General features: G+C 63.4%; 6 protein-coding genes across 6 annotated transcripts; 3 read left to right on the top strand and 3 right to left on the bottom strand.

Moving 5' to 3' along the window:
- Positions 1-562: 562 nt before the first annotated feature.
- CHLRE_02g076900v5 (uncharacterized protein) lies at positions 563-6,883 on the bottom strand. The gene is made up of 13 exons (XM_043059165.1): positions 6,566-6,883; positions 6,363-6,429; positions 6,148-6,264; positions 5,940-6,061; positions 5,714-5,825; positions 5,027-5,533; positions 4,499-4,729; positions 4,135-4,248; positions 3,695-3,891; positions 3,333-3,489; positions 3,089-3,231; positions 2,311-2,944; positions 563-2,175 (listed from the first exon to the last, which is right to left on the bottom strand). The coding sequence occupies exons 1-13, from the start codon at positions 6,676-6,678 to the stop codon at positions 1,606-1,608; spliced, it is 3,084 nt and encodes a 1,027-aa protein (XP_042926799.1). The 5' UTR covers positions 6,679-6,883; the 3' UTR covers positions 563-1,605.
- A 135-nt stretch (positions 6,884-7,018) lies between these two features.
- Positions 7,019-10,274, top strand: CHLRE_02g076850v5 (uncharacterized protein). Its single transcript, XM_043059164.1, has 10 exons — positions 7,019-7,399; positions 7,660-7,722; positions 7,826-7,891; positions 8,066-8,125; positions 8,275-8,407; positions 8,534-8,593; positions 8,727-9,096; positions 9,277-9,511; positions 9,699-9,747; positions 9,838-10,274. The coding sequence occupies exons 1-10, from the start codon at positions 7,308-7,310 to the stop codon at positions 9,973-9,975; spliced, it is 1,266 nt and encodes a 421-aa protein (XP_042926798.1). The 5' UTR covers positions 7,019-7,307; the 3' UTR covers positions 9,976-10,274.
- A 54-nt stretch (positions 10,275-10,328) lies between these two features.
- CHLRE_02g076800v5 (uncharacterized protein) lies at positions 10,329-14,450 on the top strand. The gene is made up of 7 exons (XM_001701799.2): positions 10,329-10,691; positions 11,026-11,224; positions 11,472-11,575; positions 11,922-12,039; positions 12,325-12,457; positions 12,882-13,105; positions 13,794-14,450. Exons 1-7 carry the CDS (start codon positions 10,385-10,387, stop codon positions 13,984-13,986), a joined length of 1,278 nt encoding a protein of 425 aa, XP_001701851.1. The 5' UTR covers positions 10,329-10,384; the 3' UTR covers positions 13,987-14,450.
- A 48-nt stretch (positions 14,451-14,498) lies between these two features.
- Positions 14,499-16,881, top strand: CHLRE_02g076750v5 (uncharacterized protein). The gene is made up of 6 exons (XM_001701798.2): positions 14,499-14,735; positions 14,822-14,955; positions 15,014-15,100; positions 15,266-15,408; positions 15,736-15,856; positions 16,168-16,881. Exons 1-6 carry the CDS (start codon positions 14,663-14,665, stop codon positions 16,441-16,443), a joined length of 834 nt encoding a protein of 277 aa, XP_001701850.1. The 5' UTR covers positions 14,499-14,662; the 3' UTR covers positions 16,444-16,881.
- Positions 16,882-16,977: 96 nt separating this feature from the next.
- On the bottom strand, positions 16,978-21,193 carry CHLRE_02g076700v5 (uncharacterized protein). Its single transcript, XM_043059163.1, has 6 exons — positions 20,806-21,193; positions 20,507-20,609; positions 19,044-20,311; positions 18,717-18,877; positions 18,279-18,523; positions 16,978-18,123 (listed from the first exon to the last, which is right to left on the bottom strand). Exons 1-6 carry the CDS (start codon positions 20,861-20,863, stop codon positions 17,790-17,792), a joined length of 2,169 nt encoding a protein of 722 aa, XP_042926797.1. The 5' UTR covers positions 20,864-21,193; the 3' UTR covers positions 16,978-17,789.
- A 1,005-nt stretch (positions 21,194-22,198) lies between these two features.
- Positions 22,199-22,998, bottom strand: CHLRE_02g076663v5 (uncharacterized protein). Its single transcript, XM_043059162.1, has 3 exons — positions 22,981-22,998; positions 22,752-22,862; positions 22,199-22,636 (listed from the first exon to the last, which is right to left on the bottom strand). The coding sequence occupies exons 2-3, from the start codon at positions 22,833-22,835 to the stop codon at positions 22,514-22,516; spliced, it is 207 nt and encodes a 68-aa protein (XP_042926796.1). The 5' UTR covers positions 22,836-22,862; positions 22,981-22,998; the 3' UTR covers positions 22,199-22,513.
- Positions 22,999-23,035: the final 37 nt, after the last annotated feature.

Genomic DNA, 23,035 nt, shown 5'->3' with positions numbered 1-23,035 from the left:
TCTGTGTGTGGGGGGGGTGGGGTGGGCTATGACAGCTCCAGGGTCAGTAGGGTGGGAACACCAGCGCCAACGGCAGCGGGGAATAAGCGCCTTCGGTTACTACCAGGAGCAGCGTGCATGACACGCCTTCTCCCACCCGAAATTTTAGCGTGGCCGGTTGGAACGGCGTCACGCGGGGTCGCGGGTGGCGGGGATGAAGCAGGTGGAGTGCAGCAACGGTTGGTGGGGCAGCCACCGGTGAGCCGGCGAGGCAGCTCTTTGACAGGGTGGATCGCACGTGAGCATTCCTACGGACAGGGTCGTGTCATTCTGAGGTGCCAACCGATCACGCAATCATGCCGGACGGCCGGACGCGGGCAGCCCCGACGGGTGGACGTAGACTGACGTAGACTAGACTAGACGCGTTTTGTGCGGTTCTGGGCTTCTAGCTCATCTAGCATACCGGTAGAAGTATTGTCAGGTCACATCAAGGTCCCTTCGGCTGTGCTCTGCGTTGTTTACGTGCCCCTTACCTCGATGGACGATGGGTAGGCACTAGGCAGGCAAGTGCAGTGCGCGGGGCTGCAGGCCTCGCTTACACGGTGCTGCCCCGGAGATGTGACCGAATAACAGCCTCCTCGCGCTAGTCCGCGCACACCGGCCACTTGGTGTGCGCTATTCCTTTCCGGCCGTGCCACTGAAGCATACCATGTCGTGCGTGCATCACTCTGTCCCATCCCGCGAACTGGACCTAGTTGCGGCAAGGTCGCTGTCCCGCATCAGCATGAGCAGGCGTCCATGTGTCACGCGGAAAGACTGCCACAGGCCGGGCATTTGCATACCGTACTACGTCCACTTCTGTCCGGTGGTACCTGCCAGCAGCAATCGGACGCCACAACCACGAATCCGCACAAATTAATGTTCAGAGAAGCCGGCGGCGTGCCCCAGTTCCCTAATCCGACGTGAGCACGCCGCAGGACTGGCGCACTTGCCGTAGCCAGTGACATATTGTCCCGTCGGAATGCCCCAGGTCACTGTCCCAAACCGTAGTCAATAATCAAGCGCCGATGCGCTCCAGATCATTGCGGCCATTGCCATTCAACCCCATCGCCCCGTGCTCACCACTACCACAGCGTAGCGCCTGAGCAGGCCGAGACCCCATGCAAACTGCAATATATCGGCGGATAGACAAAATGCTGGCAACAGGCAGCATGCTGCTTCGTCCGCCAGCTAGCCCCATCTCCAGCGCCAAGTGTGAGCAATCCCATGCCCTTATGCGCGAACGCTTTCGTCCGCCGCGGTCATACGGTGCCAGCACACACCAGTGCTGACCAACGTGGTTTTACCCTGCCCGCCGCGGTCATACGGTGTCCTTCACTGCTAGCAGCATGCTGCCAATAACATGTAACATGCGCATCCTCAATTACTAGGATCAGCTCAAAGGTTGGGACGCACGCAGCGAGGCCGACAGTCATTGGCGGTTCCCAAGCACTGTCCGGCAGGCTATGCACTTCGCCCTGCTGCTACCCCATCACCCAAACCGCTGCTGCCCTCCAGCAGCTCCGTGCCACCTGCTCCGCCTCTACCTGATGCTGGGCCCCTGCTGCTTGCGGCGGCACCAGCGCCTTACTTGCTGTCGTCGATCCAGTCCCACAACTCCCATTGCTGGCTGTGCTTCTCCGCGCGGTCGGCGGGCACGGGTGGCGGCTCCAGGTCCACATTGTCGAAGTTGTCGAAGTTGGAAGTGTCCAGTGGGTTGCGCACGCGAGGCCGGAACGGCGACGGCAGCTTCTTCTGCTCCAGCGCCCTCCAGTCGATGCGGCTGAACCAGCGGTGCCGCTTGATCTCCTCCGCGCCAAGGCGCTTGTCGCTGCCGAGGCGCTTGTCGGGGTTGACCTGCAGCAGCTTGAAGATGAGGTCGGCGGCCTGGTCCGAAATGAAGTTTGGCACGTAGAAACGGCCGGACAGGGTGCGGCGGAAGGTGTCCCAGGGGTCGCCGGTGAGCGACTTGAAGGGCGGGTCGCCAACGAGCATCTCGAAGATGAGAACGCCCAGCGCCCAGTAGTCGGCGGCCTTGGTGGTGCCACGGCGCATGATCACCTCGGGAGCCTGATAGTCGGGCGTACCGCAGATGGTATAGGTCTTGTCACCACCAATGTACTTGGCGAAGCCAAAGTCAGCCATCTTGATGTAGCCCTGCGCAGGACGAAGCACAGTGCGAGTAACGACGCGTGCGTGAGAGAGAAGGCAGACTGGGCGTGGTCATGTATTTTCCCACACCCCATCCCGGCCTCCTCCGCCAAACCCCAACGCCGCCAACGGCTGGCACACCTGGGTGTCCAGCAGCAGGTTCTCGGGCTTCAGGTCGCGGTACACGATGCCCTTGGCGTGCAGGAACTCCAGCGCCAGCAGCACGTTGGCGGCGTAGAACATGGCGGTGGGCTCGTCGAACGCACCCTCCACGTCCAGGTGGTGGAACAGCTCGCCGCCCGGCACCCACTCCTGCAGCAGGTACAGGCTCGCCTTGTCCTGGTACGCGCCGCACAGGCGCACGCAGAAGGGGTGCGTGCAGGCCTCCTCCAGAATCTTGCGCTCGTTGATCACGTGCTCGATCTGCTTGGACTCCACGATGGGCGCCTTGTGCATCACCTTGAGCGCGTACACCTCGTTTGTCTTGATGTTGCGCACCACGCGCACCAGGCCGAACTGCCCCGTGCCGATGATGCGGTGGAACTCCAGCTCCGTGAACTTGACGCGCGGGAACTTGCGCTCCTCCACCGCAGCGGCGGCGCCCGGCATCGCGTTGCGGCTGCGGCTCATGGCGCGGCCGCCCATCACCCTCTCCACATCCGACGTGGTGAAGGTGATGATGCCGCAGGGCGTGCCCGCCACCAGGGATGCCTCCAGCGACGCCGTCTCTGGGCTGTTGAGCGCCTTGTCGTTGAATATGCTGCCCGCCAGCAGCCTGTGGCGTGACGTTGTGCCGTGAACAGGGCAGTGGTCAGCGGCCTGACTTGCGAACATGGTGTCCCTTCTTGCATGCACACTCAATCAAGCCCGGCCACCCAATCATACCGCCAATCAGTCGCCGAACCGCAACCGCACTCACCGTTGCCGCTCGCTGCCCGTCAACTTGCGCACGTCCACCTCGCCGGTGTCCGGCAGCGCTAGGTCTGCTGCCACCACCATGACCTCGCCGCTCTTCACCAGGAAGATCTTGTTGGTCACCGAGCTGTTGGCGACCGCAATCACCTGCGCCGCACCACACTTGTACATATTAGCACCATTTCCCGTTCCGCTTGCAATTCATCAAGGCATCGGGTGAAAGCATCCAGACCGAGAGCAGCACGCACCTCGCCGGGGTTGTAGTCGGTCTGCTCGCACGCCTTGAGCAGCTCCTTGAACTCGGGGTCGGTCATGTTGGCCAGGAACTTGGACTTCTTCAGCGCCGCCACCACCGCCTCCTCGTTCTTAAGCCCCGTGTCGCGGCCCATGAACGAGTCCACTTGCCTGGCGTGGCGGAGCGCAGCACAGGCAAACACGTCAGTAGTGAGGTAACTCAGTGGATACGGGTAGCTCACTTATAACACAGCTCCGTGAAAGGGCCTTGTGCAAGCATTGTCGTGCCACTGAATGTACGAGACGCATCAGTGACGACAAGCCATCATCCGTCCATAAGTGTGCGGCCCACCCCCTGTTCCCCGCCGCAACTCACCGCTTGGGCAGCGACAGCAGGTGCAGCGACTCCGACGCCACGCGGATGGTGTATGGGCACTTGCCCGTCTGCGTGATGGCCGTCTCGCCAAAGTAGCTGAAGCCGGCGATTTCGTGCACAAAGTTGGGGTCTTCCACGCGCTCGTCGTTGCGGAACAGCGCAATCTCGCCGATCTTCACCACGTACAGCTTCTCCAGCTGCAAGCCACAACACGACAACGACGCGGAAGCACAGCCAAGAGGCCTGAGCGCTTGCGCAGCAGTAGCACGCAGGGAGAGCCCCACCCGCATATGCCCACCAACTTTGCAGCCACCAACAGGCAACAACGTTGCGCTGCCGGGTACGCAGCATGTCGCGCAGCATGCCGCTTTACACAACGCGCTACGCGCTACATGGTGCCCACATACCCAAGCCACCGCTGGGACCCAAGCCGCACCTACCATGTCGCCCTGGTTGAGAATGGTGTCGCCCTGCATCAGCTCCTCGCGCGCGTCGAAGCGGTCCAGGATGTTCTCCATCTGCTCCTGCTTCAACCCCTTGAACTGCGGCAGCGACTGTGGAGGAGACGCAGCACAACGCGGGCAGCATGCCAGCGGTGTCAGCCAATGGCAGGGCTAGCTGTGCGATGCTTTTAGATTATGGTTCGGCTTGTTCCCTGGCAGCCCGCTCCCACCCACATGCGGCCCACATATCTATGATCCCGAACTAGTACCGACCCCTTGCACCCGCAGTCACAAGCACCGTCCTACGCAGGACGCCAAGAATGCCAACATAAAACCCCAGTGTGGGGCTCGCCGCACCCACCCGGATGACCGCCGACACGGCGTCGTAGTCGAGCATCCACGCCAGCAGCGGGTTGTCCAGGTCCATGAACTCGCGCTTCTTCAGCACCACCACCTGCACCTGGCCCTGAGCCACGCAATCGGCGCTGCGCAGCTTGTCGTTGATGACGGCGCGCTCACCCACGAACTGGCCGCGGCCCAGCACTGCCACCTCCACGCGCCCGCCGTTGCCGTCGGGGCGGAAGACGCGCACCTGCGGGCGTGGTTCGTGGGATACAGGTCAGCGTTACCAACACTGGCTTGTAGGATACGCTGCTTGGTTGGTGCCAACAATCGTCAGCGAACACGAACGGTCAGCATCCCGCAAACCCCCGCCATGCTTTTCACCGTTCGAGCCTTTCAGACTTCCACTCACGAACATCCATGCCGAGCGCTGATTTTCCTGCCCCCTGCACCCAGGACTGATTACGTTGTCGCAACCTCCCCCGCCGCTGCGGCGCTGTTTACATCCCCGGCATTCTGCCCGCCCTGTGCCGTCCCCTGTTCGCACCTTGCCGTAGCGAATCAGGAAGAGCTCATCACCGCGCTCGCCGATGCGGATCAGCGGTTGCCCGTCCTCGTACATGCGCTGGGGCATGCGCGACGCCGCGCGGATCAGGTCGTTATCCGACAGACCCTTCAGCAGCGGCAGCTTGCGCAGGAAGCGCAGCGCGCGCGCACCCTGCGCATGCTTCATCACGAACTTCAAAAACGTTCTCCGGTCCATGGCCCAGACTGTGATGTTGGTTTTCGCCACCACCGAGGCGGTACGCGGCGAGTGGAACAGCAGCGCCACATCACCGAACAGCCACCCGGGCTTCTGCGGGATGCGCACGGTGTGGCCGTCCACCTTGCGCTCCTCTCCGTGGTTCTTAGAGGCATCTGCTCCACCACTAATCACCACCTCCGCCTCGCCCTGCTGCAGGTAGTACATGCAGTCGTCCTGTTTGGGCAGCGCGCCCTGCTGCAGCACCACCGCGCCCGACTTGAAGCTGATGCCGTACATGCGGCCCACCACCTGCGCATCACCCAGACAGCCTTGCAGTTAGCGCACGGACGCTTCAAGAGCACCAGCGCTCCTGGTGAGGCACACTAGTCGTCTTGGCTGGGAACAAAGTGCTGCCGCAGCCCTCCCGATTGGCCTTGCGCACCCCGTCTATCCCCGCCAACTCGTTCAGCCAGCCGCCGCGGCGCTCACCTCCACCAGGTGATTCTGCGGAATGCCTTTAAACACAAAGTTGCGTTTGAGGGCCTCCAGAATGGCGTCCGTCACCTCCTGGGGTTTGTACCAGTCGCCAGAGAGTGTGGTCCTGTGTCGGGGAAAACACAGTTAAAGTTTCCAAGCGTTTTCAGAGTGCCTCCGCCCCGCCCCACTGCGAGGGATGGATACAGCATTTAGTCATCTCGTCATTGCCCAGCCGCACCTCTCGCTTGGGTCGTCCTCCAGCTCCTCATCCTCTGAGTCGCTGACCTCGTAAATCTTCTCCTTCTCCTCCTTGGCTTGCGGCCCACCGACCGCAAGCTTCCTAATTTGATCTCTTACAGCCTGTCGCAAGTGAATTTGCATCGTCAGCGCTTGCCGTCCGCGGTGGTTGACGGAGCACTCGCCCCCCGCACTCCGGACCTGCTCACCTCCGAACCCGCCGCCGCACGACGCTCCTTTGTTCCGCCCTGCTTTGCTCCGGGCATTGCGGGCGACGGCTGCTGCAGCGGCCCTGAGCCATCGCCAGGCTGCCCTCGATTAATGCTCTGCGATGTGGGGTGTCGCCGCGCGTCAGAGGCCATCGCCGGGCTCCCCCGCATCCCAACCTCACAAGATGTTGCATTCAATCGCGAATGAGACTGACCTGTGCCTTCTCTACGTGCGGTACCTCCGAGGGCTTAGTGCTGGGCACCTCCACCTTCGGCTCGACCCTGCACGCATCGACGCGGCAAACCAGAGCAGTAAGCGACTTGACCTGCAAATATGTGGCGAAGACCGAAGCCCTGTCCTTCCCGCGGCACTGTTCGGGCCCCCACATGTGCGCGCAACCCCGGCGCGAGGCCCGACCTTGCTGGCTCGACTGGCTTCTTCACCACCGCAGGCTCCACAGACTTCTGCTGCGTTGCTTGCGGCTGCTGCCGCGCCGGCTGGTCAACCGGAGTACTCTGTGCACACCCCATTTGTGTGCTGCTAGGACTCGCTCGCTATGGCCAGAGGGCGTCGGTACGCCGTGCTACCCTAGACCTAGTTCCTCCCACATGAGAATGGATGGAGCAGTTCAAAGCGCCGAGGCGAAAGTCCTGCCAATCAGGGAGAGAATGAGCGTCTAGTCCCCGTTAAGAGTCCAGCCATACAGTAGGATTAAGCCTCAAGCACACACGTATGACCAGCGTCGCAAAATTTTCACCAAGCAAGCACAGAAACTCTCCTCCGTTCTCGCATCGATGCCGAGATGGGGCAAGTGGCCGGGCCTTGCAACGTCTCGCACAAGTATTGAGCAGAAAGTACTGTCTGCGATTTGAACATGCTGTTGTTCCAGAAAGCCCCGCTCGCACCGCGACATAAAGCCGTGCTGCGTTAGGTGCAGGTCGACTCACACTCACATTCGGCTCCCTAAAGTAACTGATTAGGACATAGAATAAATGCGCTTACAAAGCCGGGGGAGAGTGACCGAACTGGTGACCGCACCAACTCGAACTCGTGTCGCCTGTCTTGTGATTTAAAGTGTAGTCGCAGACTTAAGAATTGAGGGAACAAAAATGAGTGGCACTGCTGCTATAACGTCCGCTCACAACTGAGGTTTGCGGAAATGGCGGAAGTGGAGCCCCAGCAAGTCCTACGGGGCCACTTTGGCGAGGTGCAAAGCCTCAGCTTTTTGTCCGAGCTGCATCTGTTCTCGGGGTGCGTGGCGTTGTCGTGGTGGGAGCTTGCCACACCGCTGACCCGCCGGGTCAAGCAACTTGGCCGCTTGCCTGGTGCCCTATGCGACTGCACATGTTTGGCGACGCATCGCGAGGTTGCTTGGAACGCAGGACCCGGATCCATTGGGGTTGCAGGGACGCAGGCCAGCGGGGTAGCGGGCCTGCTAGCACCTGTCAACAGCGAAACCGTTGTGCCCCACTGCCCCCGTCCCCATCAATTTAAGTGCGGTGGCCTCGCAGGGACTTCAACGGGGAGGTTCGCCTGTGGGACTTGAGCTCATGCCGCGCTGAGTATACCGTCAGGTGTGCATATCTTTCATTAAGGACACTCCACCTCAAGTCATTACGGGTGTGCCTGTGGGTGGACAGCAACCACACCTCGTCGGCGGTCTGGCCACATGCGCAGGTTGCACGACACCAACGCGGGCGTCCTGCACCTGGCCTGCTTGCCCAACCACGGAGCGCTTGTCAGGTTGGAGATTCGAGGGATTCTGCACTTAGCTGGTCTCGTGGAGTCTGTGCCCGGGTCTTTGGGAGGCCATTGCAAAGCTCCAGGTTCACGCACGGGGTTCACATATTGGGAGGAGGACCTGCAAGTGACCTGCAATAACGCATCGGGCCGCATGGCCCACTGCTCCCCCATCAGCCAGGGCAGGGATGGCTGTGTGAAGGTATGGGCGCTAGACCAGACGGGCGTGCCGGACAGGTGAGCACATGGCGGGCCGTTGGTGGAGGGACAAGGTGGCAGGCTGAACGGCTCGGCTGCTTATGAGTGTGACCCCTGCAGTGTGTAACAGTGCCCTACAGCCCACGTTACGCGGTGGCCATGATATCGCTTCGCACCCTGCGCCGCAGGCCAGAACCGCTGCACCAAGCGGCGACGGGGTCTTTTAACTTCTGTCGCTTTGCTGTGTGGGCTCCTAGCAGCGCTCCGCACCAGGTGGTGGCTGAAGGGATTGCTGCACCCGCTGTACGACAAGACTTGCGGGTGCGCCAGTGTGGCCTGGAACGCAGGAGTGCTTGTGCCTGACTAACGAAAAGCATTTGTCCCGAATTCCCACAAAAGAACGTGTGTCCTGAACTCAATACCGGTACATGGAACCTGGCGTTGCAGGGTGTCTACCTGGCGTCCGCAGCACACGACCCGTCCGAGGTGGCAGTCTGGCGCCCCGCGGTGCGTGCTCGGCCACCTGCCCAATCGGCTCTGCTTAGAGACCCTTGCCTGGCAAAGCTGTGCTGCCTATTGCGCTTATACTGCCTTATACTGCGCTTTTGCTTACACCGTGACGCCACCGGCACGACAACAGGAGGCGGCAAATGCGGTGGTGCACCTGCGCCAGAACGCGGCGGAGACCAAGCACGGCATGTGCATGTCACTGGCCTTCCTCGCGCCCGCCGGAGAGGCCGCAAGTGCCAGCGGCAGCAACATCAGCAGCATTGCTAGCAGCAGCCTGGGCGGCGCTCCAGGCAGCGGTGAGGGTGCCGGAGGCGGACCGCGCTACCTGGTGACCGGGTACGAGGATGGCGTGGCGGCGCTGTGGGACCTGCGCAGCCCCAGCCGGCCGCTGGGCTCGGCCCGCCTGCACAGCGAGCCCGTCATGTGCTGTGACGCGCGCCCCGCCGCCTCCAAGGGCAGCAAGGGTGATGCAGCGGCACCGGCAGAGGCAAGAGCAACAGGTGGGCCTGGGCGCTGTGCAGGCTCAGGGTGATGAGTGCTTGTATGCTCACGCGTCCGTTCGTGGGCAAGTTGTTGTGGGAATGAATGCAGCAACCGGCACCCGACGCAGCGAACCTGGCCACTTGCCCATGGTGTAATTACGCAACACCAATGCTGCACCTTGCCTGGCTCAAACACAGGTCTAGATGCCGAGTTGCCGGCGGCCGCGGCGCTACCTGCGATGTCGTCCACGCCTGCCTCGTACGACCTCATCACGGGCTCCGCGGACGACGCCGTGTCTTGCTGCAACCTGCGGCCGGCGGAGGCGCAGCCGGTGCGGCTGGCCAAGCAGATCAAGCTGCGGGAGGCCGGCACAGCCGACGTGCGCATTCGGTCGGATGGCAAGCTGTTCGCATGCGGCTGCTGGGACGGCAGGTGCGGGTGGGCGCTTGATGGTGCTGCCTTGTCACAGGCGCCATGCTGCTGCAGTAAGGCGCGCTGCCATTACCTACTAGGTACCCTTGCTACTAGGTGGAGCCGTGAAAGGGACTTCGCTGCCACACGGTGAGGGCAGCTGTCATGGCCGGCGTTGGCGTTGACCTTCCTCGCCTACGATCTGCAGGGCTCGTCTGTACTCCCTTCGCAAACGCGGGCCCTTGGCGGTCCTTAAGGTGAGGCCTGGTTCATATAACTTGTTTTCCTGGGGTTGTACATGTATACTGCAGCCGGTCTTGACTGTGGCGCCACTGCCCTGCCCGCAGTATCACCGCAGTCAAGTCACAGCCGTGGCCTTCAGCCCCGTCACCCGCACTCTGGCCACCGCCTCCCGGGACACCACAGTGGCGCTGTGGTCTGTGTATACTACTGCCGCAGAAGCCGGTCGCAGTAGTGATGCATAGCATGTGCGACTCTGAGACTCTGAGATGACTGTTGCTTCAGCTTTGCTTGCGTCGTGGGTGGTTGTGGGCAGTGTGTGCATGCGGCGGATGAGGCCCGGAGTTGCTGGAAGCCACTATCATAGGCAAGTTGACTGCGGCTGCAGTCTGTATATAGTGACCTTCGTGAATTACTACATAGAGTTTGCAAGAGGTCTCTAGAATAGCTGGACTTTGGTCTCTGCTTGCATTCCCGCGCAAGCGGCTCGCGGACGCAAAACACGACCAGCTTATTCTCTTTTGGTCGCTAGCTCATAAACATTGCATCGCCATTGTCATAATTCCATCAAAGCTTAATAAGTTAGTGCGGGAGCGCACAGGCGGGAGTCGAGCGACCGGCACTCGCGCTGAATCCAGCTTTCTTTAAACAGAGATGGGGAAAGGAGGAACTCAGCATTTCGAGTTCTTCGGGCCACACGGACCCGCCGTGCTGGTGCTGGTGCTGCCTGCGGTCTGCTATGCGCTCATCATCGGGTGCAATAAGGAGTCCTGCCTAAAGCTCTGGCCGGAGTTCAAGCTGCCGTCGCTTCCACAGACTGTCAGCTTCTATAGCAATGAGGCGATGCTTGTTTACCTTGCATGGTTTTTCGGTGTGGCGCTACTGCACGTCATCCTGCCCGGGCAGAAGGCGGAGGGTGTGGTGCTGCCCAACGGCAAGCGCCTCACATACAAGCTGAACGGTAAGGCTGCGATCTAGGGGGCCGAGGGGGTCTGTGATTGACGGCAGCATGTGGGGGAAGAGGGTGCGGGTGGGGCACCGGCTGGATGGGGGCGGGGGCCATGTGCGGCTATGTGGCAGTGCTGCAGGCCTGCAGCAGGGCTGGCTACTCTTGAGCCCCGGACATGGGTGCCGCCGCCTGCATTGTCAAAAGCGCATAGCGTGCTCTGCTCCCAGGCCAATGCAAACCACGCAGCACCGCTCACGCCTCGCTCTATGTCGCCATCCGCTTCTCAACCCCCGAACGCCCCTCACCCTGCGGCTGCCCCACCCCCATCCCCCAAATCACCGCCCAGCCTTCCGCATCTTCCTGATCACGTACGGCGCCGCGCTGTACTTTGGATTCGTCAGCCGCCAGCTGGATCTGGGCTGGCTGTACGACAACTTCGCGCAGCTGCTCACGGCCGCCATCATCTTCAGCAGCGCCCTGTCGGTGTACCTGTACGCCTCCTCCTTCAGGAAGGGCGCGCTGCTGAGCGGGCACGGCGCCACGGGGTGAGCGCGTGTGCGTGGAGGGCTGTGGACAGGTGTGGGCCCGGGTATGGGCGGGTGGGCGGGTTGCTGCGCAGCGGCTGGCAGTCGGTGTTTGTGCTGCATGGGTGGGAGGAGCGTGTCCGTCCTCCTATCCGTCCTTCCCTGTCCGCTAAACAACCCTCCCCTCCCCCCAAACCAAAAACCACCAAACCACGGGCTGACTGGTGCTGCTGCGCCCGCCGCCCCCCTTTGCACCGCCCCTGCGCAGCTACCCCGCCTACGACTTCTGGATGGGCCGCGAGTTGAACCCGCGGCTGCTGGGCGGCGCCTTCGACCTCAAGGAGTTCTGCGAGCTGTACCCGGGCATGATGGGTGAGGCGCGGGGCTGGGGGGTGCGGGGTGGGTTCTTCCGGAGGGGGGGCGGGGGTGGTTTGCAGCATCCCATGAGGGGTAATGGTAATGGGGTGCGCCGTCCATGCATAACGGTAGGGGCGGGGCGGGAGGCAGGCAGTGGGCAGCCAGGGCGGGGGCGTTGCATAGGGTGCAGTGGTCGGTGAGGTGGCAGGGCAGCGCATGCAAGATAGCCTGCTGGAGAGGGAAGGCCTTATCATGACAATGACGTGCGCGTTCTCCTCGCAACGGACACGCATTGTCCACTGCCGCCGCCACTCACCTCGCCGTCACCGTCCCACCACCCATGTGCACTCCCCCGCCTCAGGCTGGGCTCTGATCAACCTGGGCATGGCTCACAAGCAGTGGGCGGCCACCGGCTCGCTCACCACCTCCATGCTGCTGGTCAACGTGTTCCAGCTCTACTACGTGGTGGATGCACTGTGGTGGGTGGCGGGCGGGCGGCGGCGGGGGCGGGGATGCAGAGGTGCCGAGGTGCTGAGGCGCAGCTGGGGGCTGCCAAGGTGCTGAGGGGCGGGGTGGGTATGTTGTGAGGATGAGTGGCGAGGACAGGATGACCGCGAGGAGCTGTGCAGCACCTTGTCCCCACTGCTGTAACCGCGCAACTCCGGGGGTCGCGGTTCAGTTGTGATTCACCTCACCCCCTCCCGCCCCCATCACTCCGTTCTCCATGCACTGCTACCCCCCCCCCCTCCCCTTCCCGCCTGCAGGTGCGAGAAGGCCATCCTGACCACCATGGACATCACCACGGACGGCTTCGGCTTCATGCTGGCATTCGGCGACCTGGCCTGGGTGCCCTTCACATTCACCTCCTGCGCGCGCTATCTGGTGGACTACCCGCAGGTGTGGGTGTGTGGGTGTGTGGGTGTGGGAGGGGGGGGGCTTCATCTTTTCCAGTAAGAAATGGGAGGAACATGGGGTGGGGGACGAGGCGGCAGGCGCCGGGCTGGGCCATGGCAGCGGCAGCGGTGGCAGCGGTCGGGTTTGTGGCAGACCGGCTGCCAAACCCAACATTTGGGGGCACGGCTGTTGCCCGAGCCGACCGAGGAGGGGGGGGGGCAGGCGATGGACGTTTCAACAGATGCCACGGTGCTAACCGCCCTAACAACACTAACCAGGCGCATTTCTCCCCTCGCCCGCACCACCCATCCCTCTCGTCTCGCATTTTCTTGACTGGGTGGGCTTTTTGAATGATGATGAGACTTTTATCGTCGATCCCGCGCACGTACCCCCCCCCCCACCGCCCCCCGCCACCCGCGCCCCGCAGCACCTGTCTGTGGCGGCCACGTGTCTGGTGCTGGCGGTGAAGCTGCTGGGCTATGCCGTGTTCCGCGGCGCCAACAGCCAGAAGGACATGTTCCGGGCCAACCCCAGCGACCCGCGCGTGGCGCACCTCAGGACGCTCAAGACGGAGCGCGGCACGCAGCTCATCATCAGCGGCTGGTGGGGCACCGCGCGGCACATCAACTACTTTGGCGACTGGATCATGGGGTGAGCGCATGCGCACGTGTGTGGAGTGTGCGTGTGTGTGTGTGTGTGTGTTAAAAAAACAAACGAAAGCCCGCCCAATGACGCGACGGAGTTACTTACCGATACCCACCAATTTACCGAGCGTCGCGTGGTTGCCGTGACCCAGGTAGTCATACTTACCCGCGATAAGCCTGGAACCCCACGGGCGACCATTCGGCCTGACCCCGCGATGCACCTGTATGCGTCCATGCTCCGCACCCTGGGCGCGCTAAACAACGTTTACCCAGCACGCCTAATTCCCGGATTCCCGCCCGCTGGTCGTAGTCGAGCTCACCTATAGGCAAAAGTGGAAGCATGGGCATAGGGCGGCAGCGAGGAAGTGTCACGGGCATGCTCCGTGTGTGTGTGTGTGTGTGTGTGTGTGTGTGTGTGTGTGTGTGTGTGTGTTGGTGTTGGTGTTGGTGTGTGTGTGTGCGCTGGCTGGCTGGCTGGCTGACTGTGTGGTCTCGCTATGCTCGAAGTGTCTCGAGGAGTGGGTGAGGCACACGCGCGTGGGGCTGGGCCTTTGCGTGGTTGCCGCCTGCACACGCACACCTCCTGTCCATCCTCGCTATGAGACTGCGCATGGTGACTCTGCCCTCCCCCCGCTCCGCCTTCCCCACGCCCCGCCCAATGCCACGCCGCCCCCCTCCCTCGTCCCGCCTGGCAGTGTGGCCTGGTGCATGCCTGCGGGCCTGCAGGGGCTGGCCTCCGTGGTGCCCTACTTCTACTGCATCTACTTCGCCTCGCTGCTCATCCACCGCGAGCGCCGCGACGAGCACGCATGCCGCCTCAAGTACGGCAAGGACTGGGACAAGTACTGCGCGCTGGTGCGGTACCGCATCGTGCCGTACCTGTACTAGGCTGCAGGCCGCACGGCCAGGAGCAGCCTAGTGTGGGGGAGCACGAGGAAGAGGGGGGGGGGTGAGAGATTGTGCGCGCTGAGTGAGCGGCGTATGGCTAGGCATGGGGTCGGGTACGTGTCGGCATGCGCGTGGAGAGGTGGGGATAGGACAAGTTCTTGAAAGGGGGCATAGGCATGAGAGAACCGTGTGAACTGTGGGGCACGCGTGTGGGCACGCTGGCTTTCCACTTTTGCAAAAAGTGCAAGGCCTCGGTGTTGGAGAGTGGTAATGGAGGTTGGTGACGTGATTCAAGGCGCTAGAAGGTAACGGATCAAGAGACCATTCGGACTGAACATGGCAAGATTCTGCAATGAACTGAAGACGCCTACATGGGGACCGTTGGGGACCCATGCGGCGTATATGGGGCAGCCGCGCCAGCTCTGCCGGAAACAGTGATTAAATGGCTGTAACATTTAAGAAGCGTAATTCACTTACTGAACTCGCTCTTGGTTACACGTAGTAGGCATCGCAGTAGCACAGAGCACGGTCTACGCATATCTGCCGACAGCGACACGATACGCGGTCCGGGCACTCACAGTTCACACGCTGTCCCTGCCCCCGGCCTCTCCCACACCAGTTGGCACTGCACTTACATACAGTCTTTGGGCTTGTAGCAGTCAATGCGGCGCAGTCGATGAGCAGCTCAGCACGGAGCGGGGGCGGGCTGCTGCGACGCGCCTGGCGGGCGGTGGACCGGTTCCTGTCGGGTGGGTGCCAAGGAGAGGGCTTGACAAGCCGTGGCCTTGGGCGCGCCCCGACGCATTACCGCATGCCTTTACTGTCCGAGTTACAGTTGACCTGCAGCCGGAGCCGCTGGTGGTGTACTCGTTCAAGTCATCACGCGATGTCGCTGCTTGGAACGTCTTCTCGGACTCCAGCTTTGGAGGTCTTTCTAAAGCTGCATTTGAGTTATCCGAAAGCGGGAAGGTAAGGAAATGGTGCATGCCCCTGTTCGCATGGACCCTGACCACTGTGTTTGCCGCAGACCGCGGTGTTCTCAGGGACGTATTCAAAAGAGGTGCTCGAAACATCAAAGCTCATCCGGTCGGGCTACGCCGGCATGAACCAAGTGGTGAGCGGGGGCCGGGCGGCGGGGGGCTGGCACCCCACGCTGGCACCCCTTGACAGCTGCCGTCGACCCTGGGCATGTGCTCCTCCCTTTGAGGCCTTCCGTCCGCAACACACATCGCATCCCTTGCGCAACTCGGCCGTTTTGTCTCTTGCACTCCTCCCGCAGCGCAAGAAGGCGCTGAACCTGCGGCCCTACGACTTCATGGACTTCCGCCTCCGCGGTGACGGCAACACCTACCTGGCCAACGTGCGGCTGGACCAGCTGACGGGCGGGGACGAGGAGGTGTGGCAGACCACACTCAAGACAAGGCACGTGGCGGCAGGGAGCGGGGGGGGGGCCGGGGAGCGGCCTGGGAGCCGGGGCTGGGGCACGGGTACGGGATGCGCCGTGCGCCCACCCGTCTTAGCAGCTTTGGCTGTACTGCTTCGGGGCGGGGCGATGCGGTAACGTTTGGAGTCGCAGGGGCTGCGGGTGGCTGCCCAGTAGCCTGATGGCCAGGGCGCCTGGCGAGCACGTGGCCTGGCCCATACACATTCGTGCGGGGGCCACCATGCGACCGCCTGCTTCCACATCATGGCGCCTACGGGATTGTGCGGGGTCGCGATTATGACGTGCATGCTCACTGCCGTGCGCAGGCCGGGCGAGTGGCAGGACGTGCGTCTGGACTTCCGGGACTTTGTGTTCACCTTCCGCGGCCGGCTGGTCACACACCATGCGCCTGGGTCGGTGGGCATGCCGCGGCACAACATCATTGCGGTGCGTGCCTGGGGGAGAATGTGTGTGGACTGGCGGGTGGTTTGGTTGGTGGTTTGGGTGGGTGGGCGCGACTGGTGACTGGTAGGCTGCCACTGGACTGGCAGCACGAGGCAGGCTGGGGTTGGCTGTTGGGCCTGGGCACAGCAGCGGTTTGATGGGCTGCTGCAGCCGCACGCGTGAAGGAGAACGGGAACGTGCACACCGAACCAACTGCTCACCGCTGCACCGCCATACCTTGCCGCCTCTGACCCAGACCTCCTTTCCAATCGCTTCACCCACATGCCCCGTATGCATGAACCCCCCACACACAGCTGGGCCTGACCATGGCCGCCAGTGAGGACATGCCGCCGGAGGGGACCTTCCGCCTGGAGCTGGAGTCCGTCATCGCCGGAGCCTACACGCTCAGCGGCGGCGCAGCGGCGCGCAAGGCGTTCGCGGGCTACCATCAGTTTAGGGAGGACGCAGGAGGCGGAGGTGGTGGGAGAGGCGGCGGAGGCGGGGTCGGGGGTGCGGGGGACCTGGAGGACATGCCGCGTGTGCAGCCGCCGCCCATTGCCGGGCCGGACGACCCGCGCCCGCCCGCGTGAGCGGCCAGGGGGCCAGGTGTGCGTGTGCACGCCAGGGCGCACTGAAGGAACCGCGCATATCTGGGGGTGCGCACGGAAGGGCGGTAGGCCGACAGGGGTAGGGCCGGTGTTGGATGCACGCTCAACTCAGCTCCCGGTGGTCCCGGGTGCTTCCAGAGCGTGCCCCGGGTCCGTGCGCTTGTGTGTTCGACTTCAGCTCGTGAGGGTTAGACGCGAGCTTAGCGCATTTGATAGGGCGGATGGGCGGATGAGCGCTGATGTGATACCCGCACGGCGCAGCGCCGCCCAGAGTTCAGAGATGCGTTTACTTCGTGAATGATAAGGGAGAACGGTTCGCTTCAATCCAAGGGAAGGGAAGAGCCTCATTGCTGGAATACTGAAATAGCCTCATCTCCCGGACACAGCCGGAGTACGTTCGTGTTAGCGAAGGGTTCGCCAATGCGCAACACCGAACGCGTCGTCATCCCCTCATGCTGCAACGGTCTCTGTACCCCAACAACGAAACATGCGCTCGGTGGATCAAATGCTTTTTCCCGCAATGCCGCATTACAAGTCTCGGACACGTGTCTCTGCAGCAGCCACCAAGTACGGGCGTGTCGCGCAGCATGGCGCCTGGACATGCCGGCAACCAAACGGTCCCCTCCGCTTCCCTCCATGATCACAATTGGAGATTCGCGCCAGCGCGCGGGCTTATGCGCCGCCTCTGTACAATTGTCGCTGGCCTACGTGCCTTACTACCACACACCGCCACACAGCTGCCTCTTCGCATCGTATTTCTGTACCGTATTTACTTGTCCGCTGCCTTTTCATCTGCTCCTGGTCTCCAGGGTAACCTGGGTCCTCAGCCCCCCCCCCCGTCGTCCAGGCACCGCGCCCCACCCGCACGGAGCGGCCCCATCCAGTGACGGGACCGCCTTCGCCCAATGCGTTTGTGACACGTCGTGTCGTTGGCAAGGTGTATAGGTCCATTGACCGCAAATATGTACTCACTCGATTGGCGCCCACTTCGTTTGTAAAAGAAACATGTGCATACCTTCCATCAACCCTGCGTGCGTTTATCTCCCTGCCTAATTTTGCACCCGTATCTAAGTCTGTGGTCACCTCTCTCACGTTAGCCCGCCGGCTCACTGCCTTCGGTGCACGTCCGGTGCTGTGGCGCCACTGCCTCTCTGCGCCACGATCCGCAGCCACTGCTGCCTTGACGTTCGTGCTCGTCACCGCCGTTCTGCCCGCCGCGGAGTCAAACTCACTCTCGCCCGTCCCATGTGGCACGCATCGCCAAGTCCCACCCCCTATCTAGCACCACCCAACACTGCATGCAGGGTTATCCAGCCTCCTCTCCCGCCTCACCGCCCCTGCCCTGGGTGCCCAGGTTGCCGCCGGCTATTGGTTTCTCGCACCCACTCCGCGAACGAGGCTGTGTGCATGGTGAGCATGCGGCGGCGCCCCTCGGGGCTGGAGGGCGACACGGCCCAGTCCTCCTCCTCCTCGTCGTTCTCCTCAATCACCACCTCGGCCCGGTGCTGCCCCCGCTGCGCTGTGCCCACACGGTCAAACAGCTTCTGAGGCGGCGACGGAGACGGCCCGTCGTCCGCGCCGCCGCCGCTGGCACCCGCAGGTCCGGCGCTGCCGTTGCTGCTGGCTGAGTCGGGCCGCCGGTCCCGTGCGTGCAGTCCCCGCCTGCAGGCATGACAAGACGCGGCAGATGCCACGTCAGCGACCGGCTGCTGGTGTCTCCGTGGGCATCCCTCCTGGACCTCCACCGTTGGCCTACCCCTGGCCCTCTTTCCAGGTCTGCAACGCGTGCTAAGACGTAAGACAAGAGGAGCACCCACCTTGGGGATACGCCAACTGCTCGCTCAGAGGTGGGCGGAGACGCCATGGGCGCGGCCCCTGGCGGCCGTGGGCCTGCCGAGGCCCCACCCGCGCCGCCGCCACTGCCTGCCAGCTCCGCCTCTATAGCGGCTGCACGCGCCTCAGCTGTGGTGGCGCGCGCCTCAGCCGCCTCCGCCAACACCTCCGCCTCCGCCAGGCGGCCGCGCATCTCCTCCAGCTGCCGCCGAAGGGTGCAATTTGTGTTCTGCACAAGTACGGGTCGCTGTGGATGTTGTACGCGGAGAAGCAATATGCGGAGCTCGGGCACTTGCAAAACCCAATGAAGCCCTTCATCCGTCTAGCAGCTCTCATCCACATCCGTCTAGCAGCTCTCATCCACATGCCGACCGCTTTCTTCGGGAAATGAGTTGCCTTCATACAAGCGCGCACGCACGTACCCGCAGTCCCTCCGCCTCCTCCTGCGCGTCCGCCAGCCGCTCGCTCTCAGCCACACGGCTGGCCGAGCGATGCGGCTGCTTGCTGCCGCCGCCCCCAGACCCAGCCGCCGCCGCTGCCGCCCGCGTCGCCAGCAGCCCATTCACGAGCATGTTGGTCAGCTCTGCGCGAGTCAAGATTGCGTCGGATGTCATGAGTATGATGAGGCCTGTCGCCTGCCGGCGTTGTGCTCGCGTCATCAACTTGTCTGGCCGGTTCCCGCGGTGCCGCCCTGCAGCCCACCCTCGCACACAGCTCCATCGCCTACACCCACTTACAGCCGCCCTCACCTGCAGTGCCCTCCAGGAAAGCGTCCAGCGTCGCCCAGCACTCATGCACGCAGCCGCTCAGCTGCCGCGCCGCCGCCGAGCCACCGCCACCCCCGCCGCCGCCGGCGCTGCCCCCGCCTCTTGCTCCGCCCAGCTCCTGCCGCATGACCTGGAACGCGCGCCGCAGCGAGCTGCGCAGCTCGGTGTGCAGCTCCGGCGCCGAGCTGGACAAGGCGCTCAGCTGCGAAGTCGTCATCTCCGCAGCCGCAGCAGCGGCGGCGGCGGCTGCGCCGCCGGGCGATGCCGCGGAGCGGGGCCTGCAGGCCGGCGTGTGCAGTGCCTGCAGCGCCCCCGCCGCCCGCTGGAGGTCGTCATTCACCTCGCTCAGAAGCGTGGCGGCGGTGATGGCGCTGTGTTCCAGCACACCGCCGCTGCCCCGCTCGCCGCCCAGCCCAGCTCCGCCGCTACCAACGCTATCGCCCACTATTGACAGGCTTTGTGAGCGCCGCGGCGAGAGCGTGCAGGTGCCGCCGTGCGACACTGCGGAGGTCAGGGGCGGCGTTGCGACCAGGTCGTTCACGGTCAGGAGCGGCATGGAGCCGGCCTCCATGATGCCGCCGTTGACACTGGAGCGGCGCCGCCCAGTGCTGCCGAGGGGCGTATCGGTGCTAGTGCTGCTCGCCGCGGCCTCAAGGAACGCCGCGGTGGCGCCGGCGGCGCCGCTGGGCCCGCCGAACGGTCCTGCGCTGAGCGGCGTGGACGCGGTGGGTGGCCGCAGGGGCGCCAGCAGCGTCCGTGGCGACAGCCCGGCCTGTGGGATTCCGGCGGTGCCATCGGCTGCAGTGCCCGGGAAGGGCGGCAGGTCCATGGAGATGGAGAGCATGTCGGACCCCAGGCCCGACCCGGGAACTGACTGCCGCCGGCCTGCGCCTGCCAACATGCTGCTACCGCCGCCGCCGCCACCGCCACCACCGGCGCCGCCCGGCCCGCCCATAGCGGGTGGCAGATCCAGCTTGGGCAGCCCAAGCCCGGGGCCGCTGCCGGCAATGCTGTGCCGCATGCGCATGCTGCCGCCTCCGCCCGGTGGCAGCGACGGCATGCTGGTGCTGACGGTGCTGGATGAGGGGAGGCCGGACATGCTCTGCCGACCGGCGCTGTTGACGCGGTCGGCCAGCCCACCGCTGGTGGCCGGCCGCTCGAGGCCGCCGCCGAAGCCCCCACCCATGCCGGGAGGCCGGCCGGGGAGGTTCAGGATGCTTGTGGAGCGAGGGCTGAGCTGAAGGGCATCCCTGAGAGGCCAGGGAGATGAGAGGGAAGCGACGCATCAGAATGCTGCGTCGGTACGGGGTCGGGGTGCGCCGGTTGCCGCAAGGGTACCAAAGGTTCCGCGGCGGTCGGGCAGGTGCGGGTGCGGCGGAAAGTCGTGCCAGGCACAATGTCCTTCCCACGCACGAACAACCCGTTAGGTCTCATCAATGGCTTACGTGCTGTCTTCAGGATTCCCGCAGCCATCGCCCGCGGATGACGGGGTGCGCAGCCGGCGTGGACTAACGAGCGGAGAACCAGAGGTGGCACTCGGAGGAGTGCCTGCAGCCAAGGTTATGAGGCAGGTCAGCCTTGACGCGGCAAGTGCTCCATCTCTCTGCGCCGATCGCGGCAGGGGATGATAACCCCTGCAGTTCTGGGCCAGCCCAGACGCACTTCCGCTCTGCACATGTCGCAACATGCGGTGCCTCAAGCGGCGACCTGCCCCCGCCCCAAACCTGACCGCCCCAGCTCAAACCTGTGCGCGTGCCTGGCGTGAAGGAGTACAGCAGTCCGTCTGAAACCTGTGCTGCCATGGTTTTGACGACTTGTATTTCAGAGCAAGACCGATGTGCGCACTCCCTCGCTCCTCTCCACTCCCCTTTGTCTCAAACAAGAAACGACTATAATGCGTTACAGGTAGCCATGGCGACGCCGGTACTGGTTCACGAGCGGGGCTTGCGAGGGCGTTCAGAGGAAGCCCGCAAGACTGTTACTACTGGCAGGGCGCAGTTGTGAAGTGCAACATGTTCATCTTGTTGTGCAGGATTGCGCCAGCCGCAGGTGTCAAGCTGGTCGCCTAGTCAAAAATGAAGTGGGTAAGAAATTCAGAACTGCAGTCGGTTGCACACATGTGTGAATTACTCTACATGTTAGCGGCGTATAATTGTGTTTCACAGGTGCAAATATCACCAAAAGTGAACAGTGAGACTCCCATTGAGTTTGGGTTTTACCCCGCCCCCGCCGGTGTACCCCAGAATCAATCTTGTCCCTCAGGCTGGGGCCATCATCGGGCTCTCAGCAATGGTGCACGTCACGGCCATGTGCCGCTCACGCACAGGCGGAAAAGGAGCGACACCGGCGCGGCTGCGAGAACTTGTGGCTGCTGCGGTCGCCCGATTCGTGCGATCGGAAGACCGGAGGCCACGCGGTGGTTGCGTCGGTGGCTGTTGGTGGTGCCGTCGATATAAGCATTGATGCTGTGACGGATGCTTTGCGGCAGGCGGCTAGCGCCACAAGCAGGCGTCGTTACCCAGCATGGCACGCAAGCCTGACAGGGGCCGCTGCCACGGCCGCTGCAGCCGCGAGCCACGGCCGCTGCAGCCGCGCCTTCATGCACTGGGTGGAGGCCGCCGCCGCCGCGGAGGAGGAGGGCGGCAAGCAGCCGCGCTCGGGCGGCGGCAGCGGCCAGCACCAGGCCAGCGGCGGTGGCAGGACTGCGAGCTTCAACGGAATACTACCTGTGCGCGACGCCCGGTCCCACCACACGCCGCGCACCCACAGGAGTATTTGTTGCGAGCGTGCGCGGCGGCGGTCATTCCCGTCCCCTGCCCACCCCTGGAGATGATGACACCGGTGCTACCGGCCGATCTGGGGTGTAGTTCATTCGCATGTGGCACTTACGCATGCATGCATGCCATTGCATCCCCCACCCGGCCGGCGCTGCTACCCTGTGCAGCCGCCGGTTTGTTCGACGGGTGTGGGGAACCGCATTGCGGTCCGCCCCGTCGGTTGTCCTGTTCTGTCCTGTTTGGGGGGTTCGTTTTAGTGCCTTGCTGCGTGTTGCCTGCATCCCGGCATCCGTAACACCCCTGGGTGCGCCTTGGGTGTGCACCTCTGCCTGCCGCATGCACGCATTCTCACTCAAGTGCACACCGACTTTGTTACAGAACATGCAGGAACATGTATCTGAAATATCGAAATGCTCCAACAAGGAGGTGGCTGCCTTAGGGAGGCAGGAAAAGGGCTGATCCCGGGTCGTTATCAACCCAGCCACCTTGACGCGGGCGCCTACTAAGCACACGCCTCTATGTTGGGGGCCTTTGGCATCCCCGCAAATCCGGACATGGCCGGTTGGGTGGGTGCACAGTCCGTGCTAACCCGCAGCTAACAAACTAGTCACGTCACTCGCCGCCAATCAACACGTGCACCCTCAGCCCCACGCCCTGCTAGCGCCGTTCAGGCTCTCAGCCTGGCCCCGCCGCCGGCGGCGGCCATGGCGGCCGCTGCAGCTTGGTCGGCCGCTCGAAGCCCATCAGCTTCAGCAGGAGGAGCACACGGATCACGTTGGCGGCGGAGACGTCGCGGTTCTGGGGATGGGGAACGGGGAGGAAGAGGAGAGCGCACATGAGCTGTCCCAACCGTCAACCTGTCAATCAATCCGTCCCCAGTGCCCAGCCGTCCCCGCACATGCACGGTCCTCACCCAGGTCGTCAAGCAGTCGTTGCAGACTTTGACCGACCAGGGCCGCTGCCCCTCCTTCAGCCCCCCAAGCCGCTTGATGGCCATCTCCTGACACCCGCAATTGTAGCAGGTCTGCATGGTCGGGAGGGTGGGAGGGAGGGGGGCTACACAAGGGCTTCCGCTAAAGCCAGGCATAAACCCAGCGGCCCACCCACCCACCGGCAATTGCAATCCCACTCAACCCACCCACCTTGGAGGTCTTGTATTCATCGATGATGAACACATGCTTGGCGTAGCGCTCACGG

This window comes from Chlamydomonas reinhardtii, chromosome 2, assembly GCF_000002595.2.
Source record: "Chlamydomonas reinhardtii strain CC-503 cw92 mt+ chromosome 2, whole genome shotgun sequence".
Classification (NCBI taxonomy): domain Eukaryota; kingdom Viridiplantae; phylum Chlorophyta; class Chlorophyceae; order Chlamydomonadales; family Chlamydomonadaceae; genus Chlamydomonas; species Chlamydomonas reinhardtii.
This window is presented reverse-complemented; position numbering and strand designations above follow the sequence as displayed.